Here is a 19,629-nt window from a genome sequence, read left to right as displayed (position 1 = left end):
GGAACTTGTTTCTCAGCCGGAGCGTCTCGGCCGTGGTAGTATTGGCAGCGAGTGGCTCAAAACGAGCCTTGAAATGCGCGGGGCTCCACCTCCACGAGGACTGGCCCTCCTGAAATATTAACATTCCAGGACCAAGCTGGAGATTATTTTTGTTTTTCTGGAATAAAATTATTTTTCCGTTTTGGCATTACTCAGAGTGTCTATCTGCTCAGACAGCTGTTACTTTATAGAAAGTGCACTTTCTAGGCTGATACCGGCGTGCCTAGCACCACTAGTGCCCAGATTGAATTCTGGGTTTCGCACAGTCGGTGCATGTGCACTCCCGGCCTGGCCCAGGTCTTTGGAGGAGAAACTGGAAAAGAGGTCCAGTGTGAGATAGAATTCACCATTATATAGCAATAAACGGTTTCTGGGGCTGGGGATGTCTGGTCAAGGGTTTGAGGTCTGATGCCTGGCTCCACTAGAATCCATAAAGTTGTAAGATACACAAAATGAAAGCTGGGATTGGAGCGATAGTAAGCAGGTAGGGCGTTTGCCTTGCACGCAGCTGATCCAGGTTCGATCCTCTGCATCCCTTATGGTCCCCTGAGCACCACCAGGAGTAATTCCTGCATGCAGAGACGGGAGTAACCCCTGAGCATCGCTGGGTGTGACCCAAAAAGAAAAAAAATGAAGTGAAAACTGATAAACTATAGATAGGCAGGTAGGTCCTGTAGGCAGACCAATCCCTGCTACTGTTCCTTAATTCAGGCCTCTTGGCCATGTGTCCCATCCTTGTCCAAACTGCCTTGCCCACATTTTTCCCTGTATGTTATCTCACTCTGGGGTGATCTCCATTGCAGAAGAGACTGTTTTAGAGACTTTTGCATTCCCAGCCGCTAATCAAGTCTGATAGTAACAGGCCATCTGGATGGATGGGAGGAGGGAGGCGGACATTGAGTACTGAGTGAACGTTGCTAATTCTAGCACTTCATGCCTTTCCCAAAAGGGCGTTCACTGGCCAGGAGGGGTCTGAGAGGGTAGTCCAGGCACGGGGCACTTGCCTTGGTGGGGCCAATCTGGGTTCAGTCCTGAGCCGCAGTAGGGGTGGTCCTGAGTGAGAGCCGGACAGAGGCCACCATGCCGGCCCCACCCCTCAAAAAAGAGCCGGCCTGGAATGGTTGGGCCCCTTTGGTGAAGTCGCACAGAGCCCCAGCCCATCACTTCTTTCCTAGAGCCGGCCCAGTGCTTGACTAGGTTTCCTTTCGCCTTGCCCTGTGTGTCCATTGACATGTGACTCGGGCTTCTTACCCTTTGATGTACTTCAGTGCGATTAATAGACCTCGCCCTCATTTATTCACATAGCTGTGAGTACCTTGACGGAATCAACCCTGAAGAATGTTCCTCAGGTCGTGAACGTGCAGGAGTTGAGCAGCACTCCGCCTCCGTCCGCCGTGGGGTAAGTCGGCCTGCAGTAGCACGGGGCCGCCTGCAGGGGGCAGGCTTGCTGTGCTCGCGGGTTGGGTGGGTGGCAAAGGAGCTGGCGGCTTACTTGGGGAGTACTGTTGAGTTCGGGGGCTTGCCGTCTGCAGCCTATCATGGCCAGCACCTGGTAAAGCGTGCTGCCTGCTCCCTTTGCCATGTGCCATGCCAGAGGGCACCCATCCGGCCGCAGCCTCGTGTGGGCTTGTCCTCGGTGTTGCAGAGTCCTCCTGGCAGTCCCAGCGTGGATGCTTGTTGCGCTGCTGCAGACTGTCGCTCCCGAGGACTCAGTGGTGGCCTTGAAAGTGACAGCCCCTCCCGGTGTGTCTTCCCTTGGCTCTTGTTCGCCTCCATGTCTTCTTGGAATAGGCCGCTGTGTTCTGGTTGAGGGCTGCATCACTTCTACCAGACCTTCCTTTTCATCAGTGTTGATGTTTGTTGTTTTCTCTCTTTTGTTGGGGGGGACACCACATCTGGCAGTGCTCAGGGGTGACTCCCGGTGAGGCTCAGGGGACCATATGGGACGCCAGCAATTGAACCTGGGTCAGCCATGAGCAAGGCAAGTGTCCTCCCTGCTGTCCCATTGCCCCGCCCCTTTCATGGGTGTCTAGAATTTGAGGTGCTACCTCCTCTGTGAAGCCAAGCCCTGGGCTGGCCCTGGGCCCTGTGGCTCCATGTCTTTTCTGTCTGTGATCTCTGTGGCCCAGGGGGATTGGAGACACATTTGCTCCCTGGACTGTGGAGACGGTGAGACGCTGCCATGGTGGAGCGAGCTCAGGCAGGTGCCTTGAATCACCGCTGCGCCCGCCCACCCCCCACCCAACCCCCCACACCTCTGCTGGGCCTTATGCCCAGAGTGGCTCTGCCCGCTGTTGTCTTTGCTCTCTCCTGGCCTGGCCTTTCTCCCTCCCTGCACGGTCCTGTTTATCAGTTGTTTCAGTTCCAGGAATGTCTTTGTTATCTCAGGGCCACACGAAGGGCCAGAAAACAAGCTCCCCACGCTGCTATCTTGCAGTGACCTTGAGGCTGTGGTATGCTCTGGCGACCAAGATGGCATGTGTGGTTGTTGCAAACTTTGGGGGGAGAACTGTGCAGTTCTAGAGCTGGGTGTTGTCACCGGCTTCCCGGATGACAAAGCAAAGCTCCCAAGAGGGAGAATGTCCCCTTCGACAGGAAGTCGTACCTCCAGCGGGAATGCTGGTGGCGCTGCTCAGCCCTGTGGCCCGGGTTTGGGTGTCTTTCCGCATCTGCACCAGGCTTTGGCTCCTCCGGGCGTTCCTTCTGAGCTGGGCCTCAGGGCCATCGCTGTGGATGGAGCAGTTCCGAACTTTGCCCTTTTTTTCTGACTTAGGAAAAACGGATTTCAAAGTTCATAGGCAATCTTGAAGAACTTCCTGTTCCTTCCCTGCAGATTTGGGACTCTAGTGTGGTTGGTTCTTTTAGTGTCCCACAGGAGTCACGGAATATAGTTACTTTGTAACGGTAGCAGATAAACTCTGGTTCAATAGTGCCGTTGAGAGAAATTGGTGTTTTCTGAGCCACTTGTTCCCCCACCCTGCAGTCTTGACACAATGACTGGTTTTCGGATTTGATTCCGATTCCTGTCCAAGGCTTAATCACCTGATTCAGTGGGTTCCATGTGGCATCTGCCTGAGTTTTTGGAGTAGTCGTGGATAGGACATAGACTATCGGCTTTCGTGACATTTTAGCAAGAAAATGGCCAGGAAGTCTCACTGCCGGCAGCATTTTGTGGCAGTGTAGTGGAGTCTGGAGAAGAGTCTAAGAGTATCGGTTGGGTCTGGGCGGGCCGCGGAGGTTGGGAGGCAGAGGTGTTGAGCTGGCAGGGGACAGTGACGCAGACCCACCAGCGGAGAGGGGAGGAGAGTGTTCTGGAAGACGTGTGGAAGCCCAGACATGCAGAAGGACCGAACATTGGAGGAAAGTTAAAAAGTTGAAGGGTCAGCATGGTGGAGACCTGGCAGGGTGCGTGGGGGCAGGAAGCAGGGTAGAGTGACGCGGGGAGTGGACACCAGAGTGACCAGCGCAGGGCAGCGACCAGGCGGGATTGTTGCTCGGTTAAGCAGTCAGTTCTTGTCAAACAGCAGCCGGAAAGCCGGTGCTCATCCATTCATTCACTCCCGAGTGAGTATTGGTGGGTCTTAGGCTGCATAGGAAGCGGTTGACAGAACTGGCCCGTCATCCCACCCTCCATTCTTGCCCTCAGAGCAGGGAGATGCCTTAAGTGGGCGAGAATGTGCCCAGGGAAGAGCCCTGGCACTGCTTGGCCCTCTGTCAGATTGAAAATTACTGGGTGGAGGCCCCCCCAAAGTCTGTGTCATAATCTTGACCTTCCAAAATACAGGTGAAGTTTAAAAGTCTGATAGTGTTAGATGGTGCTGCGTCAGCTGGATTTCTGGCTTTGGACATTTGAGTAATGGTGCAAAGACCAGAGAGTCCGTCTCTAGAAGACCTTAAGGAAATAAGTCCCCAGACAGGGCTGAGGGCAGGAGGATGCCTGGAAGGCTCTAGAAGGAGCCAGGTAGTCCGTGGGGGGACAGCCAGGGCCCAGGGAGGAATGTCTAGGGGGCCTCCTCCTCACCTGGGTGACCACTGGCTGCTTTTCGGGTGTTAAGTAACCTGATGTGATTCATGGGTTGTTACTCTTCCAGTGTAGCAAAGGTGAGTTGATTGGTTTGAAGTTGAGGCCCAGGGCTGGAGAGGAGCACGGCGGAGAGGGCGCCTACCTTGCACACAGCCAACCTGGCTTCAGTTCCTGGCGTTCCATATGGTTCCCTGCGCATCACCAGCATAAATCCGGAGTGCAGAGCCAGGAGCAGCCCCTAAACATCACTGGGGTGGCCCCAAATCAAAAAAGACTAAAATGGTAAAAATTAAAATAAATATCAAGGCATGAGTCACTTCAAATTCACCTTTAAGTGTAAAATTCTAAGCTTTGAGAAACAGTCAAGTACGGTCTGATTGAAGCGTAGCCTGGATCTTATATTGAGCGTGAAGCCAAGGGAGTGAGTCAGAAATGGGAGAGCTGCGGGCAGCAGCAAGATCTTTGCAAAATTTTCATGTAACGTTTGTAACAAAATTGATCTTTTGAGGCTTTGGGGGGTTTTTTGTTTGTTCGAGAGCCGCATAAGGCTGTGCTCAGGGCTTCCTCCTAGCTCTGCACTCAGGGGCCGGTCCTGGAGGGCTTGTGGCACCATATAGGATCCCGGGGATGACCCCACGTCAGTCTCATCAAGGCAAGGGCCTTCCCCACTGTACTCTCTCTCCAGCCCTCCTGCAGCATTTTTAAGTATATAATTGAGTGGCGTTAAGTACATTTATGGTTGCTGTAACTCACCACTGTTTATTCACATAACTGCTTCATCGTCCCACACACATATGTCACCCAGATGACAGCTCCTGGGACTCTCATCTGTCTTCAAGTTTGCCTGTTCTCGGCGCGCTCTTCAAGTCCGGGGTCTCCCTTGAGCAAGAATGTCGCTTGCTTGTCTCTGTGTCTCTCTGCTTATTTCTGACACTCCGGAGACACCTGTGTTCCCTCTTGAGCACATTTCCTCTCCTCTCACACCTTCTAAGCTAGTTCCGTTCGATAAAACTACCTTGCTTCACTAATAAGGGGAAGAAACACGTTTGCCTACGCTCGATGCCTTACAGTATTTGTCTCTTTGTGTCTGGCTTATTTCACATTCCTCTTTGGTTCCCTGGAAGAGTTTATGTAGATTTGTTATTTTATCCTTATGTTCGGTGGAATTCATTCTGAACTTAGCAACTTTGGTTTTTAGAAGAGACAATCTTTCAGCTTATCTGCTTAGGTGACCTTTGCTGCTTTATGTCTTTTAAGAATTTTTGTATAAACTCTGGGGGCAGCCAGGGGGAGGCCCCGACGGCTCTTCCCCTAGCTGCCCACGTTTGGAGGGACCGTGGTCTCCTCTCCAAGCCAGGGCGGTCCGGGTCATGAGGCAGGCGTTGGATGAAATGGGGGCCAAACCGGTTGATTGATCAGAAGCCGTTTAGTCCGTTCTCCCCACGTGCCTGCCACAGTCTCTCTGAGCCTCCCATTCTAGTCTCAACGCTGCTCCTCATTCCCGTCTCCTCCTGTCTCTCCCGCTCATCTCTCCACGCTCCATCTCACAGCCTGGGCTCTTTCTGTCCCCCTTGCTAGTCTCTGGGCACTCCATCATGCTGCCCTGCTCTCTCTCTCCTCTCCAACTCTCTGGTCTCTCCCCCACTCACACTCTGCCTTCCTTGTCCCTCATTCCTCCATCCCAGCTCTCTGGATTCTGCCTCTCTCCCACTCGCCTGTCTCTCCAACTCCCCAGCACTCTGGGCCGACACTGCACCCAGTCAGGTAGCAAAAGCAACATAAGAAAGCCCTTCCTGTCTGCCAGGCTCAAGGGCGGAAACATCACCTAGGGGTATTCCAAAGCTGACTGCGCAAGGGCAAAATACCTCCGAAGGTGTTTTTTTCTCCTTTCCTCAGTCCAATAACTCTATCAACATCATCACTGTATCACTGTCATCCTGTTTTTCATCGGTTTCCTCGAGCAGGCACCAGTAACATCACCGGTCGTCCTAGCCCTGAGATTTTAGCAAGCGCCACATTGGAGGCTCTTTCAGGGTCAGGGGAATGAGACCCATCATTGTTATGGGTTTTGGCATATCAAATACGCCACGGGGAGTTTGCCAGACTCTGCCGTGTTGGGCAGAATACTCTCAGTAGCCTGCGGGTTCTCAGAGTGAGAACTAGACAGTAAGAGGTTGCTCTGCTGCAAATGTGGCCGCGTGCTTTTGGGAACTTGGTTTTCTCTGTGTCTTGGCCATTGATGGGATTACACGGGGCGGGGGGCTATGCAGGAAGGAAGGACAAGACAGTGCTATCCTACAAAATTTGTCTTATTTCATTTTAGTTGTAAAACTTACCTTTTTTTTTTTTTGGTCCTTGATGTAAGAGTCATGTAATTTGTGTCTTCTCTTCTTACCCCTTTAAATAAAGGTTTGTCAATTTCATTGATCACAAAGAACAAGTTTTTTGTGTCATTGATCCCCCTCCGCCCCATTATTTTTCCACTTCATCCTTTTTTCCGCCGCTATTTAAACACCAGGTTTCATAATACACTTGTTTAGGGCAGTCTGTGTCCAGTCCCAGTCCCACCATCAGTGTGACCTTCTGTCAGCCACTGTCTCCAGTTTCCCACTCACCCCCATGGCTTCCCCCTTAGCCGGCACAAAATCATTTATTTTATGTTGCTTATTACAACAAAATGGTAAGTGAAATTATCGAATAATAGCTCAGTAGAAGAAAACTTGTGAAAATTGTTCTGTCTCACGGGGGTGTTATTAAAGTCACCGAGGGTTTACCAAGCCATTTGGTGCTGGTTGCGCCTCCATGTTCCTGTGTCTCTCGTGAGCTTAGTGGGCTTCTGGGCTCCTTCCCCCTCTCGTGTGCTGGGCTCCTGCTGGGCTGTCAGGGTCGTGGGTTTGGGAGGTGCTGCCTGGCTGCATATGGGGCCTTAGAACTAGAGCGATACTTAGCCCACCCCGGCTCCCCAAGGCCAGTGTGCCTGGGAGCTCCGGGGTTTCTCTTGGTGTTTCTCCCGAGATCTGTCATCAGGCACTGACGCTGGGTGCTCGACTGGCTGCTGGCGTGTGTGTTCCTTTTCTCAGCCTGTGTCTTTACCAACATCATTCTTGGAGCTGTGAAGTCAGTCCGTCACATGCAGGCTGTGCCCATCTTTAATACTTGATTTTCAATTGTCCTTAGGTCTTACTGTCCCTCCCTCCCTCCCTTCCTCTCCCCACCCGCCCTTCTCCCTTCTTAAATTAGTCACTAGTTGGAGGTTCTTTTTCCTTTTTTGGATTGTGGGGCCACACCTGGCAGTGTCAGGGGCTCTTCCTGTTAGGGTACTCGGAGAACCTTGCAGTAATTTGGCGGTAAGCACAGAACAGACCACTGCCTCTTGTTCTGCAGCTGACCGATCCTCAGAAATCTATCACCTTGGTAAATATTCTTTGTGCACGTCATGATAACTCGTGAGAACATGTATTTTGCTTTTGTCGATTGGTGGGTTCTGTTTAATGTCTGTTAAGCTAAGGTTAACATTAAGCTAGTGTTGTCCAGGTTTTCTGTACTAATGATTGCTATCTGCTTGTTCTATCAATTATTAAAAGTGGAGTTGAGGATTTTTTTCTTTTGTGTTCGGGTCAGACCCAAGGCCTCACAGAGGCACTTCTGTGTTCTAACCATTAATCCACATTCCCAGGCTTGAGTATTCAATTAGAGTCGTGAGTTTGTGCATTTCCCTGAAGTCTTTTTGTTGGCTTTAGCTGTGCTCAGGGCTTTCTCCTGGCTCTGTACTCGGGTCATCCTGGGAGGGTTGGGGGTCACTCCTGGCTCTGCACTCGGGATCAGTCTGGCAGGGCTCACAGTGCCATTTGTGGTGCCGGGGATCACTCCGGGTTGGCCACTTGCAAAGCAAGTGCCCTCCCTGCTGTGACATTGCTCCAGCCCCTTTGCTTGAAGCTCCATCAGTTTTGGGGTTGTATATTTGGAAGCTCTGTTAGTGGTTGCATAGATGCTTAGAATAATTAGATTCTTTTCATGAAATGACCTGGTCATCATTTCAGAATTGCCCTCTTTACCCCTAGTAAGATTATTTTGAATGCTTTATTCCTCCGATATTAATATAGCCACTTCATCTTTATTTTCTGCTCCCATTATTTATGTATGTGTCTGTGTATCATATATTTATCATTTTCCACTCCTCTCATTTTTGTGGGGAGGGATTCTGCCAAGCTGTGCTCGGGGGCCCCAGAGCTGCTCGCTGCAATTTAAAAAAAAAAAAAAGAAAAAATTAAATTGAAACATCATGATTTGCAAAGATTCATAGTTGGTCACTGTGACCCTTAAGCCAGCTGGCCTGTGGTTTGATGTGATGCCAGGGTCGCAGTGCTTCGGGATCTCTAGGACTACACCCAGCAGTGCCCAAGGGACTAGGCAATGCTCGGGCTGGAACCAGGGCTACCGCACACCCAGCATGCGTGGCCAGCCCTGTGTTCCCTCCCTCACCCTGGATGTTTCTGTGTGTAGTGGATCTCTTGGGCCTTTGCCTTGCTCCGGGCTGGGGTGCCGCACTCGGGGCGCGTGTGCTCTGCCGTTCGTGACTCAGACCCGCTGACTGCTGGTCGGGGTCTAAACCCATCCCGTTGAATGTGGCTCTTCCGTGTTGGGTTTTAATCTATCCTACTGTTGTTTGCCCATTTGTCTCATTTGCTCTTTGGCTCATTTTTCCTTTTTCTTCCTTCTCTTAAATTGAGAGGGTGGATGTTGTTTTTTATGACTTATCTTTTGTTGATGGTTTCCAGGTGACTGTCTGCACTAAGGCTTACAGCCAAACCTTCAGGCTAGTCTGTCTGAGTGATGCTCTGCTGTGAAACATGGTAGCAGACTGGAGTCTGTTACGTCACAGTGCCACAGTGTTATTATAAATCATTCTCTCTTGATTTTAAAAAGAAGAATGGTAGCCCTTTTTATTGCACTCAGGAATTACTCCTGATGGTGCTCAGGGGACCATGTGGAATGCTGAGAATCAAATCCAGGTTGGCCGCATGCAAGGCGGTACACCGCTCCAGCCCCGAAAGATAGTCCTCATTTCCACTGTTCATTTCTTCACTTATTCCCCAGGTTTCCATCTGGTGTGATTTTACTTTTGTAAAATCTTTTTCTTCTTTTTTGGGGGGACCACACTTGGTGGTGCTCAGGGCTTTCTCTGTTCATTGGTCATTGCTCTGAACACCATATGGGTGCCGGGGACAGATCAGTCATGTACAGGGCAAACATGCTTTACCCACTATCAGTTTTAACCCCTAGAAAATTTTTTCCTTGGGCTATAGAGTTGGAATCATGCAATCTTCGTATGTCTGCCAAAGATTTGCACAGAATAAGAAATGAAATTAACCCCCAGTTTTGTTCTGCTTTAAAAATAATATTGAAGGGCTGGAGCAATAGCACAGCGGGTAGGGCATTTGCCTTGCACGTGGCCGACCCAGGTTCAATTCTCAGCATCCCATATGGTCCCCTGAGCACTGCCAGGGGTAATTCCTGAGTGCAGAGCCAGGAGTAATCCCATGTACATTGCCAAGTGTGACCCCCCCAAAAAAATAATAATAATATTGAGGGACCAGAGAGATAGTCTAGCAGGAAAAGTGCTTATCTTACACCACATACTGTCCCTCTAGCCACTCCAGGAGCACTGCCTGGTGTGTCCCAAAAATCAACAAAATGACAATAACTTGGTCAAAGAGTTAGTGCCTTTGGCTGGAGTGCGTGCTCTGCACCCAGGGGCCCAGGTTCATCCCCGAGCACCAAGCCAGGAGTAAGTGGCCCTTGAGCATCACACACACACACACACACACACACACACACACACACACACACTAATGTTAGAAATGACCATAATGTAAAAATATCATCGATTCTTATCACAGTGTTTATTGTAGGCATTTTAAGCAGCAGATGATTAAAAAAAAAACGGGTTGAAGAGAGAATGCAGCAGGGAGGGCACCTGCTTTGCATACAGCAGACCCAGGTTCAATCCCTGGCACTACATAAGGTTTCTCACACACACACACACACACACACACACACACACACTCATACACATCCCCAGGTTCAATCCCTGGCACTACAAAGGTTTCACACACACACACACTCTCACACATCCCCAGGTTCAATCCCTGGCACTACATAAGGTTTCTCACACACACACACACACACACACACACACACACACACACACACCACACACACAACCCCAGTAGTAAGCCTTGAGCACCACTGGGTGTGCCCAAACAATAAAATAATAGGATTAGGGATCATAGGACTAGGAACCATAGTAGTAGTCTGGGGGTGAAGCTCACCTTGCTTATGGTCCACCCTGGTTCCATCCCCTGCACCAGCACCATGCAGGGTCTCCCAAGCATCTCCAGAGTGGCCCCTGAGCACCAAGCCAGGAGTAACCCAGAGCATCACTGTGTATGGCACCGAAACAGAACAGTAACATGAAAATCCCCTTTATTCGCATTATAAACTTTGACTCTTTTTACATGATTAGTCATGGTTCTGTAAAAGTTCCGTGGTTTTCGTCTGGTAGTTTCACAGCCTTCTCAGCTGAGTTTCACTGTGGGGAGGGCACAGCCTGAAGACCAGTATATTGTCTGTCCAGTGGAGCAGGACACACAGCAGCGGCCAAAAGCACCCTGCTGTGCTCGGGAGAGTCTGAAGCCAGTTTGTTGCTTTTTTTCTGTGGTTATCACCTGTGATATTTTCTTTGGGGTGAGGATGAGTCCCGGCAGTGCCCGGGGCTTACTCCTCTATCTCAGGGATCACTCCTGGCAGGCTCAGGGGACCATTCAGAGTGTGAGGGATGAAACTGGTAGTTACTGTTTTTTGTCAGGGTGATCTGGATGGAGAGTCAGAGCGCTAGACGCCCGTTGGCATTGCTGTTATTCCTTTTGCTGGCCGGGGCATCGGTTACTCATCTCACGGCAGAGCTCGGCCGTGGCCTGGACCATGAGCGGGGCCTGTAGGCTGCTGCAAGCATCCGCGCTTCCTCGACCTCAGGCAGCTTGTTCTTGGCTACTTATGGCCTTTCCATTTTGTTTGAAGCTGTTGAGTGGAACGTGCCGACTGGTTTTCCAGCCCTCTCTCTCAGGCCCATCTTAGAATATGCTCATCTCAAATACTCCAGCCGGGTTACCTTCTCCTGAATCTCCCGAGCTGCAGATTTCTGTTGCTTGTGGCTGTGATCCCGCGGCCATGCACACTTCCTTACTTCCTTGTTCAGCCTCGTTCTGTTTGCACTCTTGGCGCACAGTCATCCCTCTTCAGTTTTTGGTTTATTCCTTTTTGTTGTTGTTTTTTGTTTCTTTGTTTTGGGGCCCCACCTGGCAATGCTCAGGGCTTACTCCTGGCTCTGCTCTCAGGAATTACTCCTGGCGGTGCACAGGAGACTATAGGGGATGCTGGGAATCGAACCCGAAAAGGATCAAGGCAAGCGCCCTCCCTGCTATACTGTCTCTCACGCCCCCCAGTTGTCTGGCTTCTTAACCCGAGGTTGCACTGAGCTGCATTTCTCTGCAGGGTTGTCACATGACCCCGTGTGCAGGTACTGTAAAGCCTAATTTTATGCATTTGGGGATTTAGAATCCCTGTGAGATTTATAGCATTATCCCAGGTAAATAGACCAGTGGTTGTACTCAAACTTCTTTGTGTGTGATTTGATTTTACCATCATTTCATAACTCAATTTGGGGTGCAAAAAGACATTATGAAATCGGGTAAGTTGCTGGTTTTATTTTTATTTCTAGGTTCATTTTGCACCTTTGAGAAAGCATAAAACATTTTCATATCCTCTGTGGCCTTCAAGAGCTCAAACCATTTCTCTCCCCAGCTGACTGCTCTGCCTTCCCAGGGGTGACTCACGCCCGAGATCTCACGTTCCTTTTCTCGGCTGGGGAGCCAGTAGAGGTTAGGGGAGCGCCGTGCCTACAGTTCTGCCTGGGGGTCACCTCAGGGGGACTGCTATGTTTCCTCGGAGAGGTTCACGGTTACAGCCTCTGTCTTGAGTAGGAAAAAGAAGATTTTGTCCATTTTCTTCTCTCTTATTCTAGCCAAGTTTGTGTGGGAAGGCTCCTGGGTTATTCCAGCAGAGAAAGTGGAGAAGCTTCTAGGACTATCAGATCATTTGATTGGTTTTGTTTTGTTTTGGTTAAGCCTGGACTAAAAACAATTTTTTTTGCCTTCAAAGTTAATATTTGGATAGAACAATATTAATCTCCTTAAAAATTTAAAGCTCCAGGATAGGGGGAGGCAGATTTTAAAAACCAAATCCAGATCCTCCAGCCACTGCTGTTGCACATACCAAAGAACCTAAAATAAGGAGAGATAAAGCGAAAAGACTGCTTCTGAGACAGGCAGTGTTTTCACCCATCACTGCATCAGCCAGGGCTTTCCCCTGTTTTCCCCCGACATGTTGACACTAAACAATCAGCAGAAAGTTTCCTGCATACAAGTTCACAATGAAAAGGAGATGGTGGGACTCCTACAAACAGAGGCTGCGGTTTTCATTCTCTGGCAAAGAACAGTGGTTTCTTGCAGTCCCTGGTTGGCTGCCCTGGTGAGCACTGGGCTCTGGGGGCCGGTTGCTGTGAGCTGCTGAGGTTTCTGCAGCACCTTTTGGGGCGGCGGGGGCAATGCTCAGAATCAGACCCAGCCTGCCCAGCACTGTGACCCCGCGACGTCAGGAGTCCTGTGGCAGAGGCAGGGCAGAGAGGGCTCACTGGCCACTCAGATGAGCAGTTCACACTTACATCTGTTTGCCTTACAACCGCAGGAAGAAAATGAGGCTTTTTTGTTTGCTTTTATTTTTGTGTTGGGGTCACACCCAGCTGTGCTTACTCCTGGCTCTGTGCTCAGGATCACTCTGGGAAGGACTCAGCTGGGGGCTGCAGGAGGGACATCTGTGGTGCCAGGATGGCCCCTGGGCTCCCACACGCAAGGCTCCCACTTTCCCACTGGGTGGTCCCTCCGGCCTGGGATAGTGAGTTTGGAGGTTGCTGTATTGACTCTTTTTTTTTTTTTTTTTTTTTTTGCTTTTTGGGTCACACCCAGCGATGCACAGAGGTTACTCCTGGCTGGCTCTGTACTCAGGAATCACCCCTGGCTGTGCTCAGGGAACCATATAGGATGCTGGGAATCGAACCCGAGTTGGCCGCGTGCAAGGCAAACGCCCTACCCGCTGTGCTATCTCTCCAGCCCCGCTGTATTGACTCTTATGCCAAGGGCCCACATTTTGTTTAAAGACTCTCTTAATCAGAAAAGAAATGTCAAAAATACTTCAGTGGTTGGGGTCCCAAGCACCTTTTCTACTCACGCTGCCTTTGTTCTTGATGGGCTGTTTTGTGTTTTCCAGTTCACCGGCGCCATACTCGACAGCCAAAACAGCTCACCCAGGCTTGACGCCAGTGACGGCGAACCAGTCTAAACAGGTGCGTTGCGGTGTTTGCTCCTTCACCCCCAACACCCCCCCAACACCTCCCCACACACACACACACACACACATGCAGTATCCGTGTTCTCCCTGTGTTCCCATCAGTTCTCATTCCTGGCAAAGACTTGAGGTGCCTTCCCCACTCTGCCAGTCTCGACCCATCAGGTCAGTCAGTCTAGCAGATTTGACCCATCCTTCCAGGGCCTCGCGTTTGCAGAGGTGTTTGTGTCTGCGTCTGACTCTTTACCGCCATCCTAGTTGACCCATTAATCGCCATGCACCGTTATCGGTCTCCCGCCCCCGCCTCTGTGCCTGGGATGGGCCCTCCAGCTTGCCCTGCGCTGCTCGCCTCTCAGGCTGCCGTAATCAGTGAGTGTTATGTCTACTTTAGGGCTCGCTCCTGATGAGCATCGTCTGTTATAAACAGGTTAGAGGGCCAGGGAGACAGGTCAAAGGGCTGGGCGCAGGCTTTGTAATCAGGACCTCGAGCTTGTCCCCAGCACCGTGTGGTCCCCTGGGAGTAACCCCGGGACACGGCTGGTGGAGTCTGTAAATAACACCCCCACCCTCAAAGAAAAAGGGAAACTCCACACATTTATGTTGTAAATTGTTCAAGAAACTGGAAAACATATGAGGAGTCTGGGGAAGCAGCTCAGACTCTCCGCGGTGCTTCGGTGGGAACCTGCTTCCTGCTGCTCGGCTTTTTGTTTGGAGGCCACTGCTGGGGGTGCTGGGGGGCTGCTCCCAGCTCTGCTCAGGGCTCGTTCCCACTGGTGTGAGGGCACCATGTTGTGCCAGGAATTGGACTCAAGCCTCCTGCGTGCAAACCGGGCACTCAGGCTGTCCAGCTTTTGCTCTGACCTCTGCTACTCGCTTCTCCTTCTGAGGTGAAATAGTTCAGGTTATATTTGAGATCGAGGCACTGAAAGTTGCCTCCTGTGCGTTCTCAGTGTGGTCCTGCATTCCTTGGTTTGCCTGGCTTGCTGTGTTTGGCATTTGTCATTTTGGTCATTCTTCTGGAGGTTGTCATGTTCATCGTAGAGGACATGGTGCAAGGTTTAGATCATACTAGGACAAAATTGACACTGGAGTGTGAGGTGAACAAGTCCGCTTTCTAGCAGTATTACACACTGACTGAGCCAGAATTCATCTTTGTCTACAGAATATTGACTGGGAAGCTCTGTGCTGGGTACCGGGAAATAGCCACAGTCTGGCATTTCTTTCCTGGAGCTTCCAGAATAACCCTGCTTGCTACCTCTATTGACTTAAGTTGATTTTTTGGGTTTTTTTTTTTTTTTTTTTTTTTTTTGGGGGGTGACACCAAGTAGTGCTCGGGGGTTATTCCTGGCTCTGCAATCAGGATTCATTCCTGGCAAGCTCAGGGAACTATATGGGATCCCCGGGATTGAACCTGGGATCACCACATACAAGGCAAGCACCACATCCACTCTAGTATTGATCCGGCCCCAAAGTTGATTTCTTTTTTTACTAAGTTTGCTTCACTGTCACTGTCACTGTCCTCCTGTTGTTCATCAATTTGCTTGAGTGGGCCCAGTAACATCTCCATTGTGACACTTGTTACTGTGTTTGGCATCTTGAATACGTCACAGGTAGCTTGCCAGGCTTTGCCGTGCGGGGCGAGATGCTTGTGTATTTAAAATTATAATATTGTTATACTGTTCTTTATTCCAAAGGATAGTCAGTCATTTCACCTGTTCTGCCTGTATTCTTTTGTAGGGTTCTTTCATTAATTCCCCAAAGCCTCCTGCACCCACAGCAGCTTCTGGTCAGTTGTCATCTGGTGATAAAGCTTCAGGTGAGTTTGCGTTTCTGTTTTGGGTAGAGCTGGAGGTATCAGAAGTGTTCCACTCTGAGTCTGCCTGTGGCAGCTGGCACCAGAAGCCAGGTAGAGACCCACGAAACCCTCAGAGGATGGAGCCTCGGAGACGGCCGGCCCTGAGCGCCCTCTCTGGGCTTCTGAGGTTTGGCGGCAGAGAGAGTCGAGCTTGACATTTTCTGCAGCTTCTGCTCAGCACAGTGAAAGAGCCTCTTGGTTCCTAGTGACACTTCAGAGACTGGGAAATGCGCCAGGGGGATTGGTTCTAAAGTAAATATGTTCATATTGGAAAGATTTCAGGGCTTCGTGGACTTCTTGACTCGGCTTTGCAGACATGGCCCCGTTAGAGCTCAGTCCCCAGGAGGCAGCCGAAGGGCACTCTGATGAGTGAGCAGGTGAGGGGTGGGTGTCTGCCTTGGCGGCTCCTCCCGTTGGCTCCTGTGTGGCAACCCACTGAACAGGCTGGTGTGACTGCGTCAGTGCTCAGGTGCCACCTGCAAACCTGTGTTCTGGCCCACTCGGAAATGGGGTTTTATGTGACTCACGAGTAGACCGTCAGATTCCCGAGAGCCTGCCCTCCACACACAAGCCTGTGCCCCTGCTGGCCGCACTGTTGATTGCATATGGGACATTGTGAGTTTCCGAATGATAACCGTGGGCACACAGGACTCGAGAGCGTTTAGTTGCTGAGAACCACGGTGACTGGTGGATGAAGGGCCAGGGGAACAGAGAAACGGCCTGGGCCCCAGGCTGGTCGGTAGTCAGTTTATTTCTCTCTCCTCCCCAGTGTAGTCCGATCTCTCCCTTATGGGACTGTAGCTGTAGGTTTGGTCATAGTCCCAGTCATCATCATTCCAACATCTGAGTCTCCTCGTAGACCTCAAGTTCCTCTACGCAGTTACATTCTCTTCCTCATCTCGTCGTAGTCTCAGTCGTGATTCCGTTCTGGTTCTGTCTAGTCCTTCTCTTGCTCAAAGTCCCCACTCTCCCCTTAGAGAATAGTTACATAGGGATCATGAAGGGTGAGGGCACACATAGGTGGAGTTGAACGGTGTCATAACAGTAAATAGATGTAAAGCCACTCCTTCAGGGGAAGTTCTAGGAGATTAACTCAAGGACAAGATCTCATCTGAGGAGTCAGCACTCCAGGACCCGCTCAAGGGCGGGATTCCATCCAGGGTGCTTTCTCCTGTCCTCTGCTAGCAATCCATTTAAACAGTCATAGCGAATTCACTTCTTACGATATTTTGAGTCATTTTGTATGAACACATAAGAGATATATTACACTCAAAGGTTGGCTCTCCCTGGGACATCTCGCTATATATTCCAGACCCCAGGCCAGGTTAGTCTTTCCTAACCCCAGCAGGGTCCTTCTCCAGTTACTTCTCTTTGGGTCTTGACAGTTTGTTCTGTGCTCTTAACTTGTTATATTCATGGTGCTTAGTTCATATAACTTAGTTATATTCATGGTGCTTGTTCCTGTTCGATGTCAGGGGAACGTACGGCTTGCCCTGGGTTCATTCAGTCCTCTCGTCAGGATCCTGCTTTTGGAGTGCTAGGAACTAAGCATAACTGAGGCTGAAGTCAAGTAAATATGGATGCCCAGAAGTAAATATTACTTGGAGTCAGTCAACTCCCATGTTATAAAAGCATAACATGAACTGTCTTCCTGTATATATACAAAAAGGACATTGCTAAACCATGCAAGGGACGTAAAGGAAAGAGAAAAACAATATAGGATTATTAGTGCTTGATGGAATTGGGTGTGCTTCAGGGGCACTCACCGTGGGCAAGGCGAGCACCCTCCCCACTGTACTGTCAATCCTTCAGCCCCTTAGACCACTATTTTTTTCATTTAAAACTTTATTTAAATGCTATGATTTACAACGTTGTTCATTCAATCACTAATCCCACCATCAATGTGACCTAACTTCTACCAATGTCCCAAATTACCCACCCACCCCTCACGCTTGTCCCCCTTAGCAGATACAGGATAAATTACTTTATGTTGTTTGTTATGCATATGTAGTGGGGTTACAAAAGTCCCTGTCGAAGGGATTCGCTGCGCTGTCCGGTGCGGTGCGTCTCTGAGTTGATTCAGCAGGTGGCATCTCGGTTCCTCCAGATTCCGCTCGGCTGCAGCTTCTCTCTGAGATAGGTCGGGGAGCCGGGCTGTCTCGGTGCAGGTGAGAGCACTGGGCCCAGAGATCAGGCTCTCAGGTGAGGCTGCTGCTTCTCTCCCAGGTGGCGCTCGGGCTTGCCCCTGGCTCTGTGCTCAGGAATTACTCGTGGTACTCGACGGACCACAGGGGAAGCCGGGGATCAAATCTGGGTCGTCTGTGGGCAAGGCTAGCACCCTACCTACTGTACTAGCTCTCCAGCCCCTAAAACCAGTTCTTTTTTGTGGTTTGGTTGTGGGGTTTTTTGTTGGTTGGTTGGTTTGGGTTTTTTGTTTTTTTGTTTGTTTTTGTTTGTTTTGTTTTGTTTTTTGTCTACACTTCGTGGTGCTCAGGGATTACCAGTGGCTCTGCACTCAGAAATGATTCCTGGCGAGCTCTCAGGGGACCTTACAGGATGCCAGGGTTTGAACCTACGTCGGCTGCGCTCTAGCCCCTAAAATCACTTGACTGAGAGTTAAAGCTTTATGTGACAAGGACAAATTTGGGAATTGTCAGAGATTAAATGTTTTGGTTTTTTGGGCCACACCCGGCAGTGCTCCGGTCTGACTCCTGGCTCTGTGCTCAGGGATCACCCCTGGAGGTGCTCAGGGGGCCGTGCACCCAGGGGTGGCTGTGTGCAAGGCAAGCACTCCATCCATGGCCCTCTCACTCTTTCTCTCTGACCCCATTAAAATGTTCTTAATTCTCTAGGGTTCAAATGAATAGGTTTATTTCCACTTTGGTTTATATTTTACAGAAAGAAAAAAAAACTTAAATATCCCTTTTTTCAAGGACTTCACTGGAGAACTTTTCGTTGCTCCTGAAGTTACAATTCAAGGAAATGCAAGAAGCTTTATTTTGTCCATTTCTGATGTGGTAAATGTGAGTTGTAATGAAATTTCTGAGATTCACCATTCAGTAATGATTTTTTACTGCTAGTATTTATACTGCTTTGATCACTTGCAGAATAATCCAAAGGGGAGGGTGGCTTTATCGGAAGGAATAGAAAAGGTTCCCTAAAAATACTACCTGAATGTTTCCTTTTAAGCATTTCCGAATTCTCTATGGAATAGCTATCTAGTTCGTTACTGATGAAAATATTTTTTTGGTTTTAAAAGCTGTTACAGTTGCACACAAAAGGAAGTGGCGTGGGGGTATATAATGAGCTTATTTTTGTTTTTTATGTTGGTGCCAGGGACTGAACCCAGCCAGGGCCTCCCCCCCGGAGCTTGTACATTACCGTGAGCTGCCGGGCCAGGGTGACGGTTTGGAGGTGAAAGGTGACCTGTGGAGCCCACATTCCAGAGATTGCGGCCCGCCCTAGTTGATGTGTCTCCTGAGCTAACTTCATTGTCACTTGGACAAAAATAGGCATCGTCCTGTGTGGGTTGTTTGTGATGTTTCCCATCTTGCCCTCCCCCCTTACAGTGTCCATCTGTCCAGACCGGCTACATCTCCTTCCCTTTCTTAAGGGTACCTGAGGTCTTCATTACGTGCTTACTGCTGTAGCTTAGAGCAGTGTTCTCCGACCTTTCTGCGCCTGTACACTGACCCCTGGCCTGCATCCTCTGGTTAGGACTAAGACAGAGGCTGGTACTGACCAGCCTTTCCACATTCAAGAGACCAGCTAGTTCAGGCCAGTGATCACTGGTTCAGATTCTAATTTTCCAGGTCTGTGAGTAAGGCTGTATCTTTGTACATACCACATTGTATTACAGTGACTTAAAAAATAATCTTGCTATGATTTATCCCAAGTTCACTTAAAATTATGCAGTTTTCTCTTTTGCTTACTATGATTTGGGCCTTTTATGTGCGATTTTCCCATTTCTCTCTTTTAAGCCATTGGGGAGAAGGTTAAAGGTGGTTCCAGACTGTGAGAACAGTGTTGATTGTGGGGAGAGCCATGGGTTTCAGCTCCTGGGTCTCTCTGGATTACAGCAATTCTGTATTGCCTTTTGGGTTTGTTGGTTTTTTTGTTTATTTTCCTTTTGGGTCACACCGGGCGATGCACAGGAGTTACTCCTGGCTCTGCACTCAGGAATTACTCCTGGTGGTGCTCGGGGGACCATATGGGATGCTGGGAATCAAACCTTGGTCGGCTGCATGCA

The 19,629-nt window shown here is 49.8% G+C and overlaps 2 protein-coding genes across 3 annotated transcripts in view; one reads left to right on the top strand and one right to left on the bottom strand.

The window, feature by feature from the left end:
* UCK1 (uridine-cytidine kinase 1) overlaps positions 1 to 19,629 on the bottom strand; it is a 212,146-nt gene that overhangs the window by 7,222 nt on the left and 185,295 nt on the right. The gene's annotated exons all lie outside the window — the stretch shown is intronic.
* Positions 1 to 19,629, top strand: part of NUP214 (nucleoporin 214) — a 90,179-nt gene that overhangs the window by 43,782 nt on the left and 26,768 nt on the right. The window contains exons 24-26 of one of the 2 annotated variants that reach the window (XM_056108841.1): positions 1,345 to 1,438; positions 13,448 to 13,523; positions 15,263 to 15,341. In XM_056108841.1, coding sequence (XP_055964816.1) covers positions 1,345 to 1,438; positions 13,448 to 13,523; positions 15,263 to 15,341 — 249 coding nt within the window. Of the gene's footprint in view, positions 1 to 1,344; positions 1,439 to 6,705; positions 6,744 to 13,447; positions 13,524 to 15,262; positions 15,342 to 19,629 lie in introns of those variants that run through there. The other variant, XM_056108842.1, reaches the window with a different exon arrangement.

This window comes from Sorex fumeus, unplaced genomic scaffold, assembly GCF_029834395.1.
Source record: "Sorex fumeus unplaced genomic scaffold, SorFum_2.1 ptg000233l, whole genome shotgun sequence".
Lineage (NCBI taxonomy): Eukaryota > Metazoa > Chordata > Mammalia > Eulipotyphla > Soricidae > Sorex > Sorex fumeus.
This window is presented reverse-complemented; position numbering and strand designations above follow the sequence as displayed.